This window comes from Dermochelys coriacea, chromosome 6 (assembly GCF_009764565.3).
Source record: "Dermochelys coriacea isolate rDerCor1 chromosome 6, rDerCor1.pri.v4, whole genome shotgun sequence".
In the NCBI taxonomy this organism is placed as follows: domain Eukaryota; kingdom Metazoa; phylum Chordata; order Testudines; family Dermochelyidae; genus Dermochelys; species Dermochelys coriacea.
In genome coordinates this window covers 1966776-1984087 of record NC_050073.1, presented here as the reverse complement: position 1 = coordinate 1984087, position 17312 = coordinate 1966776, and the positions used below count along the sequence as shown (strand labels likewise).

Below are 17312 nucleotides of genomic sequence, written 5' to 3'. Positions count from 1 at the left end.
TTTTTGCGAATACAGACTAACACGGCTGCTACTCTGAAACCTAACTTGTTTGTCTGAACAATTGGCTGACCAAGAAGTACGACTGAGTGGACTTGTAGGCTCTAAAGTTTTACGTTGTTTTGTTTTTGAGTGCAGTAATGTAACAAAATATTTCTACATTGCACTTTCATGATAAAGAGATTGCACTACAGTACGTGTACGAAGTGAATTGAAAAATACTATTTCTTTTATCACTTCTACAGTGCAAATATTTGTAATAAATAATAAAGTGAGCCCTGTACACTTTGAAATCTGTACTGTCATCGAAATCAATATATTTAAAAATGTAGAAAAAACGAAAAATATTTAATAAATTTCAATTGGTATTCTATTGTTTAAGAGTGTGTTTAAAACTGCAATTAATTGCAATTCATTTTTTTGAGTTAACTGTGATAAATCAACAGCCCTAATAGATACATACGGGGGGGGGGGGGGAGATAGAGGGGTATCCCTAGGGATGGTTGGGTACATAGCTAAAGGGTTGGATGGCTGGGTATCTAAAGGAAAGGATGGACAGACGGACGGACGGAGCTACACAAGGCTGGGTGGGCGTGTCCAGGGAGGAATGGACAGACACAGGAATGGATGGGTATCTTTGGGGCGGGGTGGATGGATGGGTATCTAAGGGGGTTTCTGTTAGATTAAAGAGACTGACTGTAATAACGAAGGGCCTGGCAAAATATGTTCTCGTAACAAGTTGGACTTTATCTAGCGGGGCTGTGAGCCCCTCGGGGCAGGGACTGGCTCTGTGCAGCGGGGGCCCGGCAGTGCCCAACCCAAGGTCTGTGTGGCACCTGTCCCCACTCTAGCCTGCGAGGGCCCCCCGCCCAAGAACCAAGCAAAACCAAAAAAGTAGAAAACAAAAAACCCCAAAATGATATTTAAAAAAAACAAAACAAAAACATTTTTTCTGGCAACATGAAAAAAAACAAAACAAAAAATTAAAATAAAATAATAAAAAAAACCAACCATTTTATTTTGCATTTTTTGGGGAAGAAAATGGAAGGGGGGGGAGAAGGGGAAATATATAAACAGGCTTAAGACCAAAACCACAATTTCTTTTTTTGATTTTTTTGTTTTTTTTTATGGCAAACAGTAGAGCACAACGCAGAACCCCTGAAGTCAGGATCGGAGTCGTGTTTCTCCGGTCCGCCCTCGCTCTGAGCGGCTGGTGGGACTCAGAGAGGGGGGCGCTCACGGAGTGGCTGGCCCGAAGGAGAACTGGGGAGGGGGGGTGGGGGGGGAAGGAGAGACTGGTTACTTGTGAAGCCCCGGGAGGGTGGGGGAAAAGGGAAAACTTTGGTCCTTGGCTGGGGTTGGAGTCAGTCTAGAGGGAAATTGGGGGCGGGGTGTGGAGGCGGGAACCTGGAAACGCGTGAAGGTGGAGCTGGGTGTTCGGCTCCCGGGGGAAATGGGTGGGAGGGGATCCGTGGGTGCCCGGGTGCGAGGAAGGTGGGTGCAAATCAGGGCCGCGCCAGGGATACGTCTGTGTCTCCGCTGGCTCGCGCTCTGGGGACATCTGGCTCGCTTCGGAGGGAATCTCTCCGTCTGTAGGATGTCTGTCTACGGGATCTGTCTGCGGGATCGCCGCGTGTCCGTCTGTCTGGGGGATCCGTCCATGGGAGCGCCACGTCCGTCTGTCTCTGTGACCCACCTGTCCGTCTGACCTTCCCAGTACCTCCCACTCTGTTGTCCCGCCCCCGCCCCATAGCAGCAGCAGTTAGCCCAACGTGCCTGGTGGGATTTTCTCTCTAATATTTCAACTTTCTTTGCTTTAAACCTGAGGTATTCTCCATAAAAACATCCGCTTACAACTAACGTAGAGCCAGGCTGGAACCGGGGACTCCCTCCGCTCCTGGGGAGGGAGGAAGGGTTATCCAAGCCCCAGCCCCACCAGAAGGCAAGGCCGGGAAGTGGCCCGGACACCTGGGTCCGCATGGAGTGTGTGATGCTCAAAGGAACAGGAAGAACTGGACAGGAACAGGGAATTACTGATGGGGGGGGGAGCTATACGGGAACGCCACCCCCCAGATTCCTCTTAACCCTTTACAGCCACGTCCCAACGGATTGGGGGGGGTGCACCCAAAAACCGAAGCAGCCTTGAGGATCCCCCGTCAAGTCCCACAGACTTCCCTGTCAGGCTGGGGGATCCCCCGCCACCAGACCTACACTGCTCCCCAGCACTGCCAGATCGCTCCCCCACTGGAAGGGCAAAGTCAGGAAGACCCTGCTGGGGGGGGATGCCCCAGGGGATTGGGGGGATGACCCCCCCGACATTTCCTTGGCCTTTAAACACTGAACAGAAACAAAAATGGGGGAAGGGAGGGAAATACCTTTTTCTTTGTGTCTTTCGCCTCCGACGGCAGAACCTACAGCTACGATTCAAGTAACGAGTTAGCCGGGGGGTGGGGGGGAAGGTTTCAAGTATCAAAAGAAAGGTCGCCTGCCGCCCCCCAACAGCCACCCCACAGAGAGGATGCCACCGCCCTCCTCCCCCAGCTGCCAAAATCCGGGACTGCAGGAGGGCGTCCCCTCACTGCCAGCCCGCCCCACCATACCCCTCAAACCAATGGAACTGATCATGTGCACCCCGTATTGGGCGGGGGGGTGATTGGCCAGACACCCCTCTCCTTGGAGCACGGAGGAAACGGACCAGGGTGCCCCCCACCCCTTCCCTGATCCACAGGTAGAACCGCTGCCCTGCCGAGCAAAGCCACGCCTCCTTCCCCCAGTGGGAGGAGCCGGGGGAAGCGTAACCGTTTTGAAAAAGGAGGTTCAAGTTTTGGGGGGGGATCCGAGCCCCCCCCAGCTGAAGGAGGAGGGGCATTAGGAGGGCCCCACAAACCAAGAGGAAATCCAGACGCTGCCCCCGCAAGTGGTTATTTAAAGCTCGCGATTCAAGGGGGGGCGCCATCAGGCATGGGTGAGGCTCCCCCGCCCCCCCCAGGGAGTGTGAGAGTGTGTGGGGGTGGGGATAAACCATCAGTGCTAGAGCCCCCCACAGAAGGGGTGTGGGGGGGGCAGATGCAGTAGCCACATACTTGGCAACTAACACGACCAATTCCAAAGGCAGCACGCTGAGGAGCTGGGGGGCGGGGGGAAATTAAGATTTTTTTTTTTTTTAAGGGGGGGGATGTGACCACCAGTACCAGTACACCTCTTCCCCTGCCCATCCTGGTTTCCATCCCCCCTGGGGGCAGTACCAACTCCAATCAACCCCCCACCTTATCAAGCAGAGAGAGGACTGAACGGCGCCCCCCCCAGACACCCCCAATGGGATCCTCTCCCAAATCAGCGATGGGTGGGGAGTGGGGTTCCCCCTAGCCCTGGAAGGCCCCCGGCCCCCCCATGATTCAGTGCATGGCTTTAGTAAAAGGTCTCTCTTCAAGTCTCTGGCGCAGCCTGGCCCCGCCCGGCTATTAGCTGTCTTTGAGCAGCAGTTTCTCCTCGGGGCAGCGGAAGGAGGGCCCGGCAGGTGGCGGGGCCGGGGGCCCAGGGTCCTCGCAGAAGCGGGCGCAACCCTCGGGGGTGACGTGGCGGCAGGAGCGCAGATCGATGCGGGAGAGACGCGGGCAGCGTCGGAAGAGAGGCAGACACTGGTCCGTCAGGCGGTTACACCCTGTAGAGCAGAGGGCCGGGGAATGAGACTGCAGGGGGGTGGGGGGGGGCTGTTCCCCTCTAGGGGGCGCCAGCTCCCTTCCAGTCACAGGGCAGGGGACTGGCTGGCTCAGGGGGGCGGGGAACGAGACGCGGGGCCTCTCCCCTCTAGGGGGCGCTGGATTCAATTAAATCCGTAATAGTATGTGTGTCCGTCAAGCAGGGCTGGAGGGGCCCACGGCTGGGCTGGCAGGGGGCTGCTGGTCAGGAGTGAGGGGCACCGGCAGAGCTATGGGGGGGTAGGACTGGGCTGGCAGGGGGCTGCAGGTTGGGGGAGAGGGGCACCGGCAGAGCTATGGGGGGGGCAGGGCCGGGCTGGCAGGGGGCCGCGGGTCACGAGTGAGGGGCACCGGCAGAGCTATGGGGGGGGCAGGGCTGGGCCAGCAGGGGCTGCGGCTCAGGGAAAAGCGGAACCGGCAGAGCTATGGGGGGGTAAGACTGCGCTGGCAGGGGGCTGCAGGTCGGGGGAGAGGGGCACTGGCAGAGCTATGGGGGGGGCAGGGCTGGGCTGGCAGGGGGCTGCGGGTCGGGAGAGAGGGGCACCGGCAGAGCTATGGGGGGGGCAGGACTGGGCTGGCAGGGGCTGCGGGTCGGGAGAGAGGGGCACCGGCAGAGGTATGGGGGTGGCAGGGCTGGGCTAGCAGGGGCTGCGGATCGGGAGTGAGGGGCCCCGGCAGAGCTGGGGCAGGCAGGGCTGGGCTAGCAGGGGGCTGTGGGTCGGGAGTGAGGGGCACCGGCAGAGCTATGGGGGGCAGGGGGCTGCGGGTTGGGGACGGGGCACCGGCAGAGCTGGGGGGCAGGTGCTCACCGGAGAGGTTGATCTCGGCGAGGCTGTCGCGGAGGGGGGAGTTAGCAGCGGTCAGCAGGTTGACGGACTGGTCACCCACGTGGTTGCAGTGGCTCAGGTCCAGCTTGGCGAGCTGGGGCGTGTGGCGGACGACGAGGCGCAGCGAGGAGTCTGTGATGTCCAGCCCCGACAGACGCAGCTCGGAGACGTTCTGCAGCCGGCCCCGGCTCTCGGTCTGACCTGGGGGAGCAGAGACAGGTTGGCTCCCTACAGCACAGCACCCCCTGGCGCAGCGTTGGGGAACAGCGCCCCCGCAGGAGCCCCTACAGCACCCCCTGGTGCCGCACTGGGGCACGGCACCCCCTAGCACCCACCTGGCTTGCTGTCTGTTGGGGGCAGCAGCAGCTCACGGAGGTGCGAGTCCTTGACGTCCTCGATCCAGCGCAGGTCGAGCAGCCGCAGCGAGGGGAAGCTGGCGGTGCTGAGCGCTGAGACGGAGCACCACGAGCAGCCCGTCAGGACCAGCTCCCGCAAGCCTGCAGAGGGCAGCAGAGAGACGCCGAGTCAGGGAGAGAACCCAGGCGTCCTGGCTCCCATTTCCCCAAGCTCTAACCCACCAGCCCCACGCCCCTCCCGGAGCTAGGGAAAGAACCCAGGAGTCCTGGCTCCCAGCAGCCCCCCCCTACCCTGTAGCCGGTTGATGAGCCACATGAGCTGCTTCTTGGAGATGTTGGTCCAGCTGAGATCGAGGCTGCCTGGCTGCCGGCGGATGATGCCGCTCAGCATAGACGGGGTGATCGATTTCCGGCGGCTCAGGTCGATGCGGGTCCACAGGCGCTTATCACAGCACCTGGAGGAGATGGGAGTGGAGAAAATTATACAGCACCACTACTACAGTCAGTACGGTAGCCGTACCAGCACCCCACCTCTGCCCTAATACGATCAACACGGTAAGTTCCCACGGTCATCCCCGTCTAACACAGCTTCCACCCAGAGCACTCATACAATCAATACGGTAATAGCACCAGCCGCCGCCATCATATATGGTAATAGCACCAGCTGCCGCCTCGTCTAATACAATCAATACGGTAAAGATACCAGCTTCTCCCCAGTATGCTGGTATATAAGACCCTACTTGATCTGCGATATTGCCGACCCCGCAATATTCGGCTTCCACCTAATTCTGTCCTCCTGGAGCCCTGACTGTGGGCTCCCTCTCTCAGCCCCCACATTAATGACTGGAATATAGGTGCAGCAAGATGTCTGATTAGCAACGTATCTGCGTATACAGACTAACACGGCTGCTACTTTGAAACCCAAAAAATCAGCCGTTCCCATAATACTTGTTCCAGCAAATGTCTCTGAAACACGCGGCTCTTCTCCGGCTTTTCCAATTCCCACCGTTAATAAAGGTCCGTTAGTGCTTTGCCGGGACTTTCCGCGCCTTGGCCACAACTCAGCTGCAAGCATTTGACAAGCATCCCAGGACTCAAGCAGGGCTGCACTAATACAGTCAATACGGTGAGGGCACCAGGCGTCACTGTCTCTAACACAATCAATACGGTAAAGGCACTAGTTTTCCAGCCAGTATGCTAATACAGTCAATACGGTACAGTAACCCGGCCCCGCCCTCCTTCCCAGGCAGCAAAGCGCGACCCTGCAGCTCCCCCGTGTGGCCACAGAGACCATTGCACCCTCTGTAGCCTGCAGCACTCCATGGGACCCACAGGCCCCCCCCAGCACCCACTGCCCCACATCTCACCCATGGGATCCCCTCTTCCCACCCCATGGGACCCACAGCCCCCCCCAGCACCCACATCTCACCCATGGGATCCCCTCTTCCCACCGCATGGGACCCGCAGGCCCCCAACCCCCAGGGATCCACAGCCCCCCCCCCCAGCACCCACATCTCACCCATGGAATCCCCTCTTCCCACCCCATGAGACCCGCAGCCCCCCAACCTCCAGGGATCCACAGCCCCTCCCCAGCACCCACTGCCCCACATCTCACCCATGGGACCCGCAGCCCTGCCTCCACCCTCCAGGGACCCACTGCCTCCCGGCACCTACTGCCCCACGTCTCGGCCATGGGACCCGTAGCCCCATCCCTGCCGTCCAGGGACCCACAGCCCTCAGCCTGCCCCCCGAGACCTATCACCCCACACCTTGCCCAAGGGACCCCTTCCTCCCGCCCCATAAGACCCTCAGCCGCCCAACCCCCCCTCCAGGGACCTGCTGCCGCACGGGACTTCCACACCCTGTGCCCGGGGACCCCCCAGCCCCACACTCCTCCCCCTGCCCCCAGTGACATCCTCCTTCCCCACTCATCCCGCACAGGCCGCAAATCCAGCCCTTGTTTCAGTCCCTGACAGCCCCACAGCAAGACTCCAGTCAGGGCTCAGGAAACCGACCTGCAGAGTGACAAAGCGGCCCCTCAAACACAGCGCCCCCTAGTGCTGCCCTCGGGCATCAAGGCCAGCCCTGGCTGCCAGGGGAGAGCGCCCCCTGCTAAGCCCCAGACACACGCCCCCCACAACACAGCGCCCACTATTGGGGGACTTGGGACCTGCACCCAGCTCAACGCCCCCTAGCGGTGCATGCGGTCCCTATAGCTTGCCAGCCTCCACCCTGCAACCCCAGGGCCCCCTAGGGGCACAGTGTGGTACTTCAACACCCTTCACAGCGCCCCCTGATGGCGCCCGGGGGGGAATGCAGGTCCTCAGCGCCCCCTAGCGCCACGGGGTGGCACGGCGCCCGCCCGCCCGCCCGCGCTTACCATCGGCTCCAGGTCCGACACACCCGCATGCAGACGCAGAGCTCGCGGTAGCTGAGGTGCTGGAAGACGGCCAGCCAGACGTCGCGCTGCATGACGTGGTCCGAGCCGCTGTCCAGGGGCAGCGAGTCCGGCTCGGGGCTGTCGGGGGGCGGGCGCACCACGTGCCGCTCCAACTGCAGCAGGGGCTTGGGGGGCGAGGGCACCAGGGGCCACTGGAGGAACTGAGTCCGGGTCACCATGTGCAGGCCCGTCTGCCCGGCTGGCCGGCCTCCCTTACGGCCCCCGGCCTGCTGCTTGGCTCGCTCGCTCCCCCTGCTGGCGGCCCGGTGGTGGTTCTCCTTCTCCTGACAGTTCGCCCGCGGCCCCTTGGGCTGCTTGCCGTTGCGGGCCGCCTCCGAGCCCCCGTTGCGGCCTTCCTCCTCCTCCTCGTCCTCCTCGTCGTCCTCCTCGCTGGCGCTGAAGCCGAGGGCGGCCAGGCGCTGGGCCCGGGAGGTGGGTGAGGCAGCCCGGCTGGAGCCCCCACCCCCGCTGGAGCCCTCCGAGCCCCGCGAGTCCGTGTCCGAGTCGGAGTCCGAGCTGGAGCTGGAGCTGCTGCTGTTCTTGACGCGCTCCAACATCTGGCACATCTGCTTGAAGCGCTCCAGCTTCTCCCGCTGGTGAGACTTGTCCGACTGCGCAGAAGGCTCCAGCGGTCCCTGAGGTGCCTTGGTTTTCTGGGAGGGGGGCGGAAAGGGGGTTATGGAAAATGGGCCCTTCCCCTCCAGGGGGCACCGGCTTGGATCCGGCCCCAAGGCAGGGGTGGGGAATGGATATGGGGCCTTTCCCCTCTAGGGAGCACCGGCTCCCATCCGAGCATAGGGCAGGGGATTGGCTGGCTCAGCGGGGTGGGGAATGGGACATGGGGACTCTCCCCGCTAGGGGGCGCCAGCTCCGATCCAGCCGGCGTGGGGGGCTCCGGTCTGCTCTCACCTCCAGGTCACTGGGGCCGATCTGGCTCAGGTGGATGGTGGAGTGGGAGATGGACCCTTTCACCTCCAAGTCGCCGCTCCCCACGCGGCCCCAGCTCGGCAGCGGCTGCAGCTTGTTCCCATCCGACGGCTGCTCGGAGGCCTGCGGGGGCACCGAGCGGGGCAGGTCTCAGCGGGGAAGCCAGCAGCAGCAGCCGCGGGTCCCAGCCACCAGGCTGCGCCCCACGGGGGAGGTCCACCGGACACCCCCAGCGCTGGGCAGCCCCCCCCCGATCCCAACGAGCACCCAGTGAGCCCGCCACCGACTAGCCCCGGCCGGTGACACCAGGGCTAATCGGCAGATATGTAAATATCATGGAGAGAAAAAAGGAATCCCGGCCCCAGGCAGGGGACGGGACCCAGGACCTTCTCCCTCTAGAGGGCGCTGGGTCTGATCCAGCCCCAGGCCGGGGGACTGGCTGGCTCAGTGAGGGGAGGGGAGGAGAGTCGGTGAATGGGATCCGGGGCCTTTCCCCTCTGGGGAGGCTGGTCTCCCCTCTTCCCGGGCACAGAACTGGGCAGCTGGAAGATCAGAGCCACTCACCTTCTTCAAGTGTTTCTCCCGCCCGCCTTTCAACTGCAAAAGACAGTCAGACAAAGACACAGTTAAACAGAGCCAGGACTCCTGGGTTCTGTCCCCAACTCTGGGAAGGGAGTGGAGTCTAGCAGTTGGGGGGGGGGGGCAGCTGCAGCCACCACTCCTGGGTTCTATCCCCAGCTCTGGGAGAGGAGTGGGGTCTAGTGGTTAGAGCAGGCGGCAGTTGGAGCCAGGACTCCTGGGTTCTATCCCAGCTCTGGGAGGGAGTGGGGTCTAGTGGTTAAAGTGGGGGGGGGCTCGCGGCTGGAGCTAGGACTCCTGGGTTCTATCCCCAGCTCCGAGAGGGGAGTTTCTGACCTTCTTCTTGGGCCCCGTGTCAGGGGGCGGCAGCTCCTTCTCCTTCTTGCGTTTGTGGGCGCTGGCAGGGGGCTCCTCTGCGGGAGACGGGGCCGGCAACAGCTTCTTCTTGTGCTGGGCCACCTCGTCTGTCAGCTTCCACCGCACCCCGTCCTCGCCGTTGTCCGCCCGGCGCTTCCCTGTCCCGTCGCCACCCGAGTCCTGGGGGCGAGAACGGGTGGGTGCCCCTCCCCCAGCATAACATGGCCCCTGCCCCTGCATGCCCCACCCCACCCCCAGGAGCCCTGTCCCTCTGCACTCCCCTGCGTGAACACCCCCTAAAACAGCCCCACCTTGTGGGCAGCTCCCCCCTGACAGTCCCCGCCCCACATCACAGCTACCCCCAGATCCCTGTCCCTGCTCCCTTCCTCCCCTCCCCCAAAACTGCCCTTCCAGGTGTCCTGCCCCGCCCATCCCACCCAGACACCCCGTGACCCCTTCCCTCCCGGTCATCCCAACACCCCCCCATTTCTCTCAAGTCCCTCCCCCCCTGCCCCCATGCAGGAAGGATCCTATATTGGGGTGGGGAGTCCCGCATAGTCCAGCCTAACCCCCCTCAACCTCCAGTGCCCCCCCACCCCACTGACACTCAGAGCAGATGGCTCTTTGCTGTGGAAGCAGCGCCACCTGGTGGTCAAACAGCAACAGTGGCATGGGACACCCCCGTCCCCCACCCTCAGAGGGGAAAGGCCCTGCGTCCCATTCCCAGCTGCCTAAGCCAGACAGCCCCCCACCCTGAGGCACATCCAGCACCCCCTAGAGGGGAAAGGCCCCGGGGACCCATCTCCAGGCCCTGAGCCAGCCGGACCCTTGGGAGCCGGGTGACTACGTACCTTGTTGGATTTCCCTTCTCGTTTGCATTTGGGGCACTCCCAGCAGTTGGGAATCTCATTGTTAATCACAGCTTCCGCCTTCCCCATCTGGGTGGATGGGCAAACAGACATTCAGCTAGCCATCCCGGCCTCGACCCAGCCCCATCGCTGTCGAGGGGGGTTACGGACGTCCTCCCCCACTACGTCAACAGCAGGGAGGGCTCTCCCCACTTCCATGTCAGGGAAACTGAGGCACAGAGCCATGCAGTGACTTGTCCAAGGTCACACAGGGAGTCTGGGGCAGAACTGGGCACAGAACCCAGGAGTCCCCTGGCTCTAACCCCTAGACCCCACTCCCCTGCCAGAGCTGGGGAGAGAACCCAGGAGTCCAAGCTCCTAGCCTCCGCTGCTCTCACCACTAGGCTAGTGATTCTCAACCTGGGATAGGTGTACTCCTGGGGTTTGCAGAGAGGTCTCCAAGGGGTACATCAACTCATTTAGGTATTTAGCTAGTTTTACAAGAGGCTCCATAAAAAGCACTTGTTTATTCTGCTCTGTATGCTACACACTGAAATGCAAGTACAATATTTATATTCCAGTTGATTTACTTCATAATTACAATGGGAAAAAGGAGGAAGTCAGCAATTTGTCAGTTCCAGTGCGCTGTGACACGATTTGTATTTTTATGTCTGATTTTGTACGTCAATCAATTTTAAGTGAGGTGAAACTTGGGGGCAGGGAAGACAAATCAGATTCCTAAAGGGGTACAGTCGCTGGAAAGGTTGAGAGCCACTGATCTAGACCCCACTTTCCTCTCAGACCTGCGGATAGAACCCAGGAGTCCTGGCTCCCACCAGACCCCACTCCCCTCCCAGAGCTGGGCAGATAGAACCCAGGAGTCCTGGCTCATCTTCCCCCAGCCCCCCACTCTAACCACGAGGCCCCACTCATGTCCCAAAGCCGGCACAGAACCCAGGAGTCCTGGCTCTCATCCCCCCCCACTCTAACCACTAGGCCCCACTCCCCTCCCAGAGCTGGGGATAGAATCCAGGAGTCCTGGCTCCCAGCCCCTTCCACGGGTGAGGCTGGCCCGGGTGGGGAGGGCTGGGCTGGGCCCCGTGGGCAGGAGCGGGCCAGGTTAACCCCTTCCCAGGCGCGGCGCTCACCTTGAGGCAGGCGGGATGGACGATCTCGTTGCAGATGGAGCACTCCATGAGCGACAGGTTGAATTTCTCCTCCTCCCCCTCCACCGTGTCCTCCTTCCCGGCCTCGCCGCAGAGCAGGCACACAGCCGTGTGAGGCAGGACTGGCTGCGGGCGGCAAGGAGAGGCGCCGGGGCCAGCTGAACTGCCAGCCCTGCCACCAGGGGCCCCCCGAGAGAGAGATAAGGGGCCCCTGGGGATCCCCTGCCCTGCGTGGAGATGCGGCCCCCTCTGGGGCGGGCCATGGAGGCTGATTATTCTGGGACCCCCTGACACTGTGATGCGGCCCCCCCGGGGCAGGCCGTGGAGGCTGGTGATCCGGGGACCCCTGTCACTGTGATGTGGCCCCCCCGGGGCAGGCAGCGGAGGCTGGAGATCCGGGGGCCCCTGACACTGTGATGCAGCCCCCTCTGGGGTGGGCTGCGGAGGCTGGTGATCCGGGGGCCCCTGACACTGTGATGCAGCCACCTCTGGGGCGGGCCGCGGAGGCTGGAGATCCGGGGACCCGACACCGTGATGCAGCCCCCTCTGGGGCGGGCTGCGGAGGCTGGAGATCCGGGGACCCCTGACACTGTGATGCAGCCACCTCTGGGGCGGGCTGCGGAGGCTGGAGATCCGGGGACCCCTGACACTGTGATGCAGCCCCCTCTGGGGCGGGCTGCGGAGGCTGGTGATCCGGGGACCCCTGACACTGTGATGCAGCCCCCTCTGGGGCGGGCTGCGGAGGCTGGTGATCCGGGGACCCCTGACACTGTGCTGCAGCCACCTCTGGGGCGGGCCGCAGAGGCTGGTGATCTAGGGGCCCCTGGCACTGTGATGCGGCCCCCTCGGGGTGGTCTGCGGAGGCTGGTGATCCGGGGACCCCTGACACTGTGATGCAGCCACCTCTGGGGCGGGCCGCGGAGGCTGGAGATCCGGGGACCCCTGACACTGTGATGCGGCCACTTCTGGGGTGGGCTGCAGAGGCTGGTGATCTAGGGGCCCCTGGCACTGTGATGCGGCCCCCTCGGGGTGGGCCGCGGAGGCTGGTGATCCGGGGACGCCTGACACTGTGATGCGGCCACTTCTGGGGTGGGCCGCGGAGGCTGGAGATCCGGGGGCCCCTGGCACCGTGATGCGGCCCCCTCTGGGGCGGGCCGCGGAGGCTGGAGATCCGGGAGCCCCTGGCCTGCCTCGCTGTGCCCCCAGCTCACCGCTGTGCATTGCCTCATCAGGCAGGACTGCTTCATGCGCCCCGGGCCCCCGAACTTCTTCATGTCCTTGCAGAAGTGGCACTCGCCGCACTCCGTCCGCTGGCAGGCTTTGCACTTACGGCAGCGCGTCCGGCGCCGGCGAGATCCAGCCCCCGCCCCTTTGCTGGACGACATTGGCTACCTCCCGCTTCAGCTACTCTGCAGGCTGCAGGGCAAGGAGACGCCGGGAGTTAGAGGGGAGCCGCGGGGATCTCAGAACTCCCCTAAAGCAGAGCCAATCACCCCCTAACTGAGCACCCAGGGAGGGGAGACTGAGACTGTGATGCAGAGACTGAGGAACAAAGCCATGCACAATGTCCCATAGTAAGTGATGGAGTAGAACCCAGGAGTCCTGGCCCCCAGCCCTGCTGCTCTAGCCACTAGACCCCACTCCCCTCCCAAAGCTGGGGAGGGAACCCAGGAGTCCTGGCCCCCAGCCCCGCTGCTCTAGCCACTAGACCCCACTCCCCTCCCAGAGCTGGGGAGGGAACCCAGGAGTCCTGGCCCCCAGCCCCGCTGCTCTAGCCACTAGACCCCAACCCTCCCAGAGCTGTGATTGAACCCAGGAGTCCTGAGGCTAGCCATGTTGTCCAGGATGACAGCCCTACCGGAGGTGCCCAGAGGATGGAACCCAGGCATCCGGCTGAACTCAGGCCAGGGGGCTGTGGAGCGTGACTCACGTTGGATATGCAGAGCTCGGGCCACCGGGGTCCCTCACCCGCAGCTGGCATCAGATCTCCCCTCGCAGGGACCAGGCTGAGGAACCAAGAGGGCATGGCCAGCCACAGGACTCCTGGCTTCTATCCCCAGCTCTGGGACGGGAGTGGGGGCTAGTGGTTAGAGTAGAGGGGGCTGGGAGCCAGGACTCCTGGGTTCTATCCCCAGCTTTGGGAGGGGAGTGGGGTCTCACCCCTCCTAGTCTAACCACTAGTTCCTACTCCCCTCCCATAACATCCCAGCCTGTGAAAGGTGAAGGGCTTGGAGCTCACAGTGTCTCCCCTGGCCAAACAACTCTACAGTTAAATGCTCCAGCTTGTACCCCTAAGATGCAGCTGGCTCTGGGGTGGGGCAGCTGGGAAAAAGCCGCACAGCGACACTACAGGATCCCTCTGTTACCCAGGCTCAGACCAATAGGCCCACCTAACCCAGTCTCCCGTCCCCCCAGCACTGGATCTGACAGTCACACCTTTAATCGGCCAGTATTTGACACCCAAGCATAGTACCAGGGAGTTCCACAGGTCACCACAACAAGCCAGGGCCCCTACCCAATACCCCCTATACACTCGGCAAAGGCCTGGCCCTCGCATGCCACACAACGCGAGGCTGTGCCTGCCCGAGTCTGCAGAGAGCCTGAGACAAGAGCTCTGAGGAGAGATGGGTGTCGACTCTGAAACCTACTGACAGCAGATGAGCCACCAGCATTATTAACTGTTCCACTGCTGTCCCAGACCAAAGACAATTTCAGGGAGGTCTTGTGAGGGGCACATGCACATTAGGATTGTGCCACAAGGGGACTGAAATCAGGGCCCCCATCGCACCAGGCACTGCGCAGACCCCATCCGAGATCAGGGCCCCCCTCCATGCCGGGTGCTGCACAGACCCACAGTGAGAAACACATCCTGCCCCCAGCAGCTCACAGTCTAACCAGATATGGGGGGGGATAATCCTGCCTTTATTGCAGATGGGGAAACTGAGACCCAGAAAAATTCAGGAACTTGCCCGGGAACACAGAGAGGGTCTCGGCAGAGCCAGGACAGAATCCAGAAGTCCTGGCTCCCAGCCCCCCATCTCTAACCCTCTAGAGCCTTCCCCGCTCCCAGAGACAGGGAGAGAATCTAGGAGTCCGGGCTCCCAGCCCTCCTGCCCTAACCACTGACCCCCCGCTGGAAAGCGGCTGCTGAAATCAAGAGTTCCTGGGCAGACAGACCAGAGCAGGATACCCCAGCTGCTACATGCCCCTTGGCTTCCCCCAGGCCCCACAAGCCGTCCCCCCACTGTCAGCTTCCATCCACAGCCCCAACCCCGCTCCCCCATTCTGCTATGAGCAGCAACGAAAATATCATAAGGGAATTGATATCAGTGGAACAGTGGTGGGGGGAGCCCAGGGCAGGACTAACAGGGGGCTGCAGCTCGGGAGTAAGGGGCACCGGCAGAGCTGGGGGGGCTAGCAGGGGGCTGTGAGTTGTGAGTGAGGGGCACCCGCAGAGCTGGGGGCAAGGCTGGGCTAGCAGGGGCTGCAGGTCGGGATTGAGGGGCACTGGCAGAGCTGGGGGGGGCAGGGCTGGGCTGGCAGGGGGCTGCGAGTCAGGAGTGGGGGGCACTGACAGAGCGGGGGGGCTGCGGGTCGGGAGTGGGGGGCACTGACAGAGCTGGGCGGGGCTGGTAGGGGGCTGCAGATCGGGAGTGAGGGGCACTGGCAAAGCTGGGAGGGTTGGGGCTGGGCTAGCAGGGGGCTGTGGGTCAGGAGTGGGGGGCACCGGCAGAGCTGGGGAGGGGGGTCAGAGCTGGGCTAGCAGGGGGCTGCGGGTCAGGAGTGAGGGGCACCGGCAGGGCTGGGGGAGCTGGAAGGGGGCTGCAGATCGGGAGTGTGGGGCACTGGCAGAGCTAGAGGGGCAGGGCTGGGGGAAGGCTGGCAGGGGACTGTGGGTCAGGGGTGGGGGGCACCGGCAGAGTAGGGGTGGCAGAGCTGGGGTGGGCCTGGCAGGGGGTTGCAGGTTGGGGGGGCAGGGCTGGGAGAGGCTGGCAGGGGGACACCGGCAGAGTGGGGGGGCACTGGCAGAGCTCGGGGGGCTGGCAGGGGCTGCGGGTCGGGGGAACTGGCAGGGCTGGAGGGTCTGCAGGGCGGGGGGCATGGCTAGGGGGCTGGCTGAGCAGGGGGGCTGGGCTGGGGGGGGCAGCTGTGGGTCGGGGGGCACTGGCAGGGCTGGGGGGGCTGCGGGTTGGGGGGCACTGGCAGGGCTGGGAAGGGCAGGGCTCGGGGAGGCTGGCAGAGCTGGGGGGGGCAGCTGTGGGTCGGGGCACTAGCAGGGCTGGGGAGCAGAGCTAGGGGGTCTGCGGGTCGGGGGGGGGGCACCGGCAGAGCTGGGGGGGCAGAGCGGGTGGGCAGGGCTGGGGGGGCGGGGCTGGGGAATCTGCGGGTCGGGGGGGGGGGGCGCGGCACCGGCAGAGTTTCCCCCCCCCACCTACCTGGCCCGGCATCCTGCGGCCGGGCCCCGCCCGTGGCGCGGCGGCGGGGATCGGGGCCGCCCCCCCAAGCCCCGGGCCGGGCCGAGACACGAGCCCGGTTGAGCCCAGGGCTCCCCACCGGCTATTGCGTCCCCGGGAAATCGCGCAGGGAAAGTTTGGTTCCTGGGTCGCCCCCCCCCCCCGCAGCCCCCCGATGCCGCCCAGCGACGCCCCCCCGCTCTTGCAGCCCGCACCCCGATCTCGCTCCCCCCCCCCAAAAAAAACCCCGCAACCCGCAGGGGGGGGGGCGAATAAATCCCGCAACAACAAAGGGGACGGGCGGGGGGGGGGGAAGCGGACTCCCCCTTCCCCCTCGTGCTGGGCCACCTCCGGGGGGGCGCCCCAAAACGGCCCCGGCCCCCCCGCTTCGGCTCCCCTCTGCGCCCCCCCTCGCCGCCGCCGCGATGCTCGCAGGGCTCTGCTCCCTCCCGGGCCTGGCGCGGGGGCAGCTCCCGCAGCCGGCCTGCCCCCCTCCCCCCCCATCGCTGCACCGCGCAGCCCCCGGGGGAGCCCCCCGAAAGGCAGCCGGGCCCGGGGGGGGAGCCCCGGGCGGGGGGGGGGAGCCCAGGGGCGAGGGCTGGGGAAAGCGGCGCGATCTCCGCGGAGGCAAAAGAAACTTACCAGGAATCCCGGCTGGCCTGGCCCCTTTGCAGGCACCGACCCACCCATCCCAGGGGTGGCTCGTGGGGGGGGGGGGGTCCCCCAGATCCCCGCAAAGGGGGGGGGAGAGACACTTACCTGCTGGGTAGCCATGGGGCTGCGTGGGATGCGGCGTGGGTCACAGGCTCTTCCATGGGGGGGTGGTGGTGCGGGGTGGGGTGGGGGGGAGAAACTGCAACCAACCCAGACTTTTGTTTCCTTCGTCCCTACGGCTGGGGGGGGGGGAGCTCGGAGGTGGCCTCTGAGGAGCAATGTGGGGCACCCCCCCCCACCCAGGCGCGCTCGCCTCAACCTGACCCGCCCCCCCCACAGCCGGACAACCCCCCCCCTTTACCCTTCACCGCTTTCTTGTCCTTGGAGGAGGAAGGGGAGCCAATTGCAAGAGCACCCCTCTCCCCCGACCCTGTCTCCTTCCCCCTAGGGGGGCACCCCAAGTCCTCAGCACCTCCTGGGCTTTTTTGGGGGGGAGGGATCTGAGCTGCCCAACCCCTCCCCAAGAAAGACCAGGTCCCCCCCTCCTCCTCCTCCTCCCTCTAACCCCCCCAATAGGAATCAGGGTCTCCCCCCTTTTCAACCCACCCCAAGTAGGGCTCAGCCCCCCCTCTTTCCAAGCCGCCCCCAATAAGAATCAGGGCCCCCTCTTTGCAACCCCCCCAATAGGGAGCAGGTTCCCTGCTCTTTCCAAGCCCCCTCCCCGACTTAGGGAGCAGCCCCCTACTTTGCAGCCCCCCCAATAGGGCTCAGACCCGCCCCGTGCTCAAGCTGCTGCCCCCCACCAATAAAGGGGTTCGCCTCCCTTTTTAGGGGGGCCTTTGCCCCCCTTCCTAGCCTGCCTCCTCCCACTCGGGACAGTCTCTGGGCTCGCCCCAATTGAAGAGGGGGAGGTCAGCCCCCTCTCCACCCCCCCCCCAATTTAGGGATCTAGCTGGGGGGGAGGGGTCCTGCGCTGCTCCAAATCCCCCACACACATATGGGGGCGGGG

General features: G+C 63.6%; 1 protein-coding gene across 4 annotated transcripts; it reads right to left on the bottom strand.

Moving 5' to 3' along the window:
• Nucleotides 1-991: 991 nt before the first annotated feature.
• On the bottom strand, nucleotides 992-16834 carry FBXL19 (F-box and leucine rich repeat protein 19). Of its 4 annotated transcripts, none has more exons than XM_043517135.1 (12): nucleotides 16409-16834; nucleotides 12407-12611; nucleotides 11178-11444; nucleotides 10033-10119; nucleotides 9161-9361; nucleotides 8810-8842; nucleotides 8228-8368; nucleotides 7259-7971; nucleotides 5170-5333; nucleotides 4858-5019; nucleotides 4505-4723; nucleotides 992-3658 (listed from the first exon to the last, which is right to left on the bottom strand). In XM_043517135.1, the coding sequence occupies exons 2-12, from the start codon at nucleotides 12578-12580 to the stop codon at nucleotides 3459-3461; spliced, it is 2361 nt and encodes a 786-aa protein (XP_043373070.1). In that variant the 5' UTR covers nucleotides 12581-12611; nucleotides 16409-16834; the 3' UTR covers nucleotides 992-3458. The 4 variants fall into 4 exon arrangements, with proteins under 4 accessions (XP_043373070.1, XP_038260732.1, XP_043373072.1 ...); XM_038404804.2 differs by having other exon boundaries at nucleotides 11178-11321; nucleotides 16409-16833; XM_043517137.1 differs by lacking the exon at nucleotides 16409-16834 and adding an exon at nucleotides 15632-15676.
• Between the last annotated feature and the right edge of the window lie 478 nt (nucleotides 16835-17312).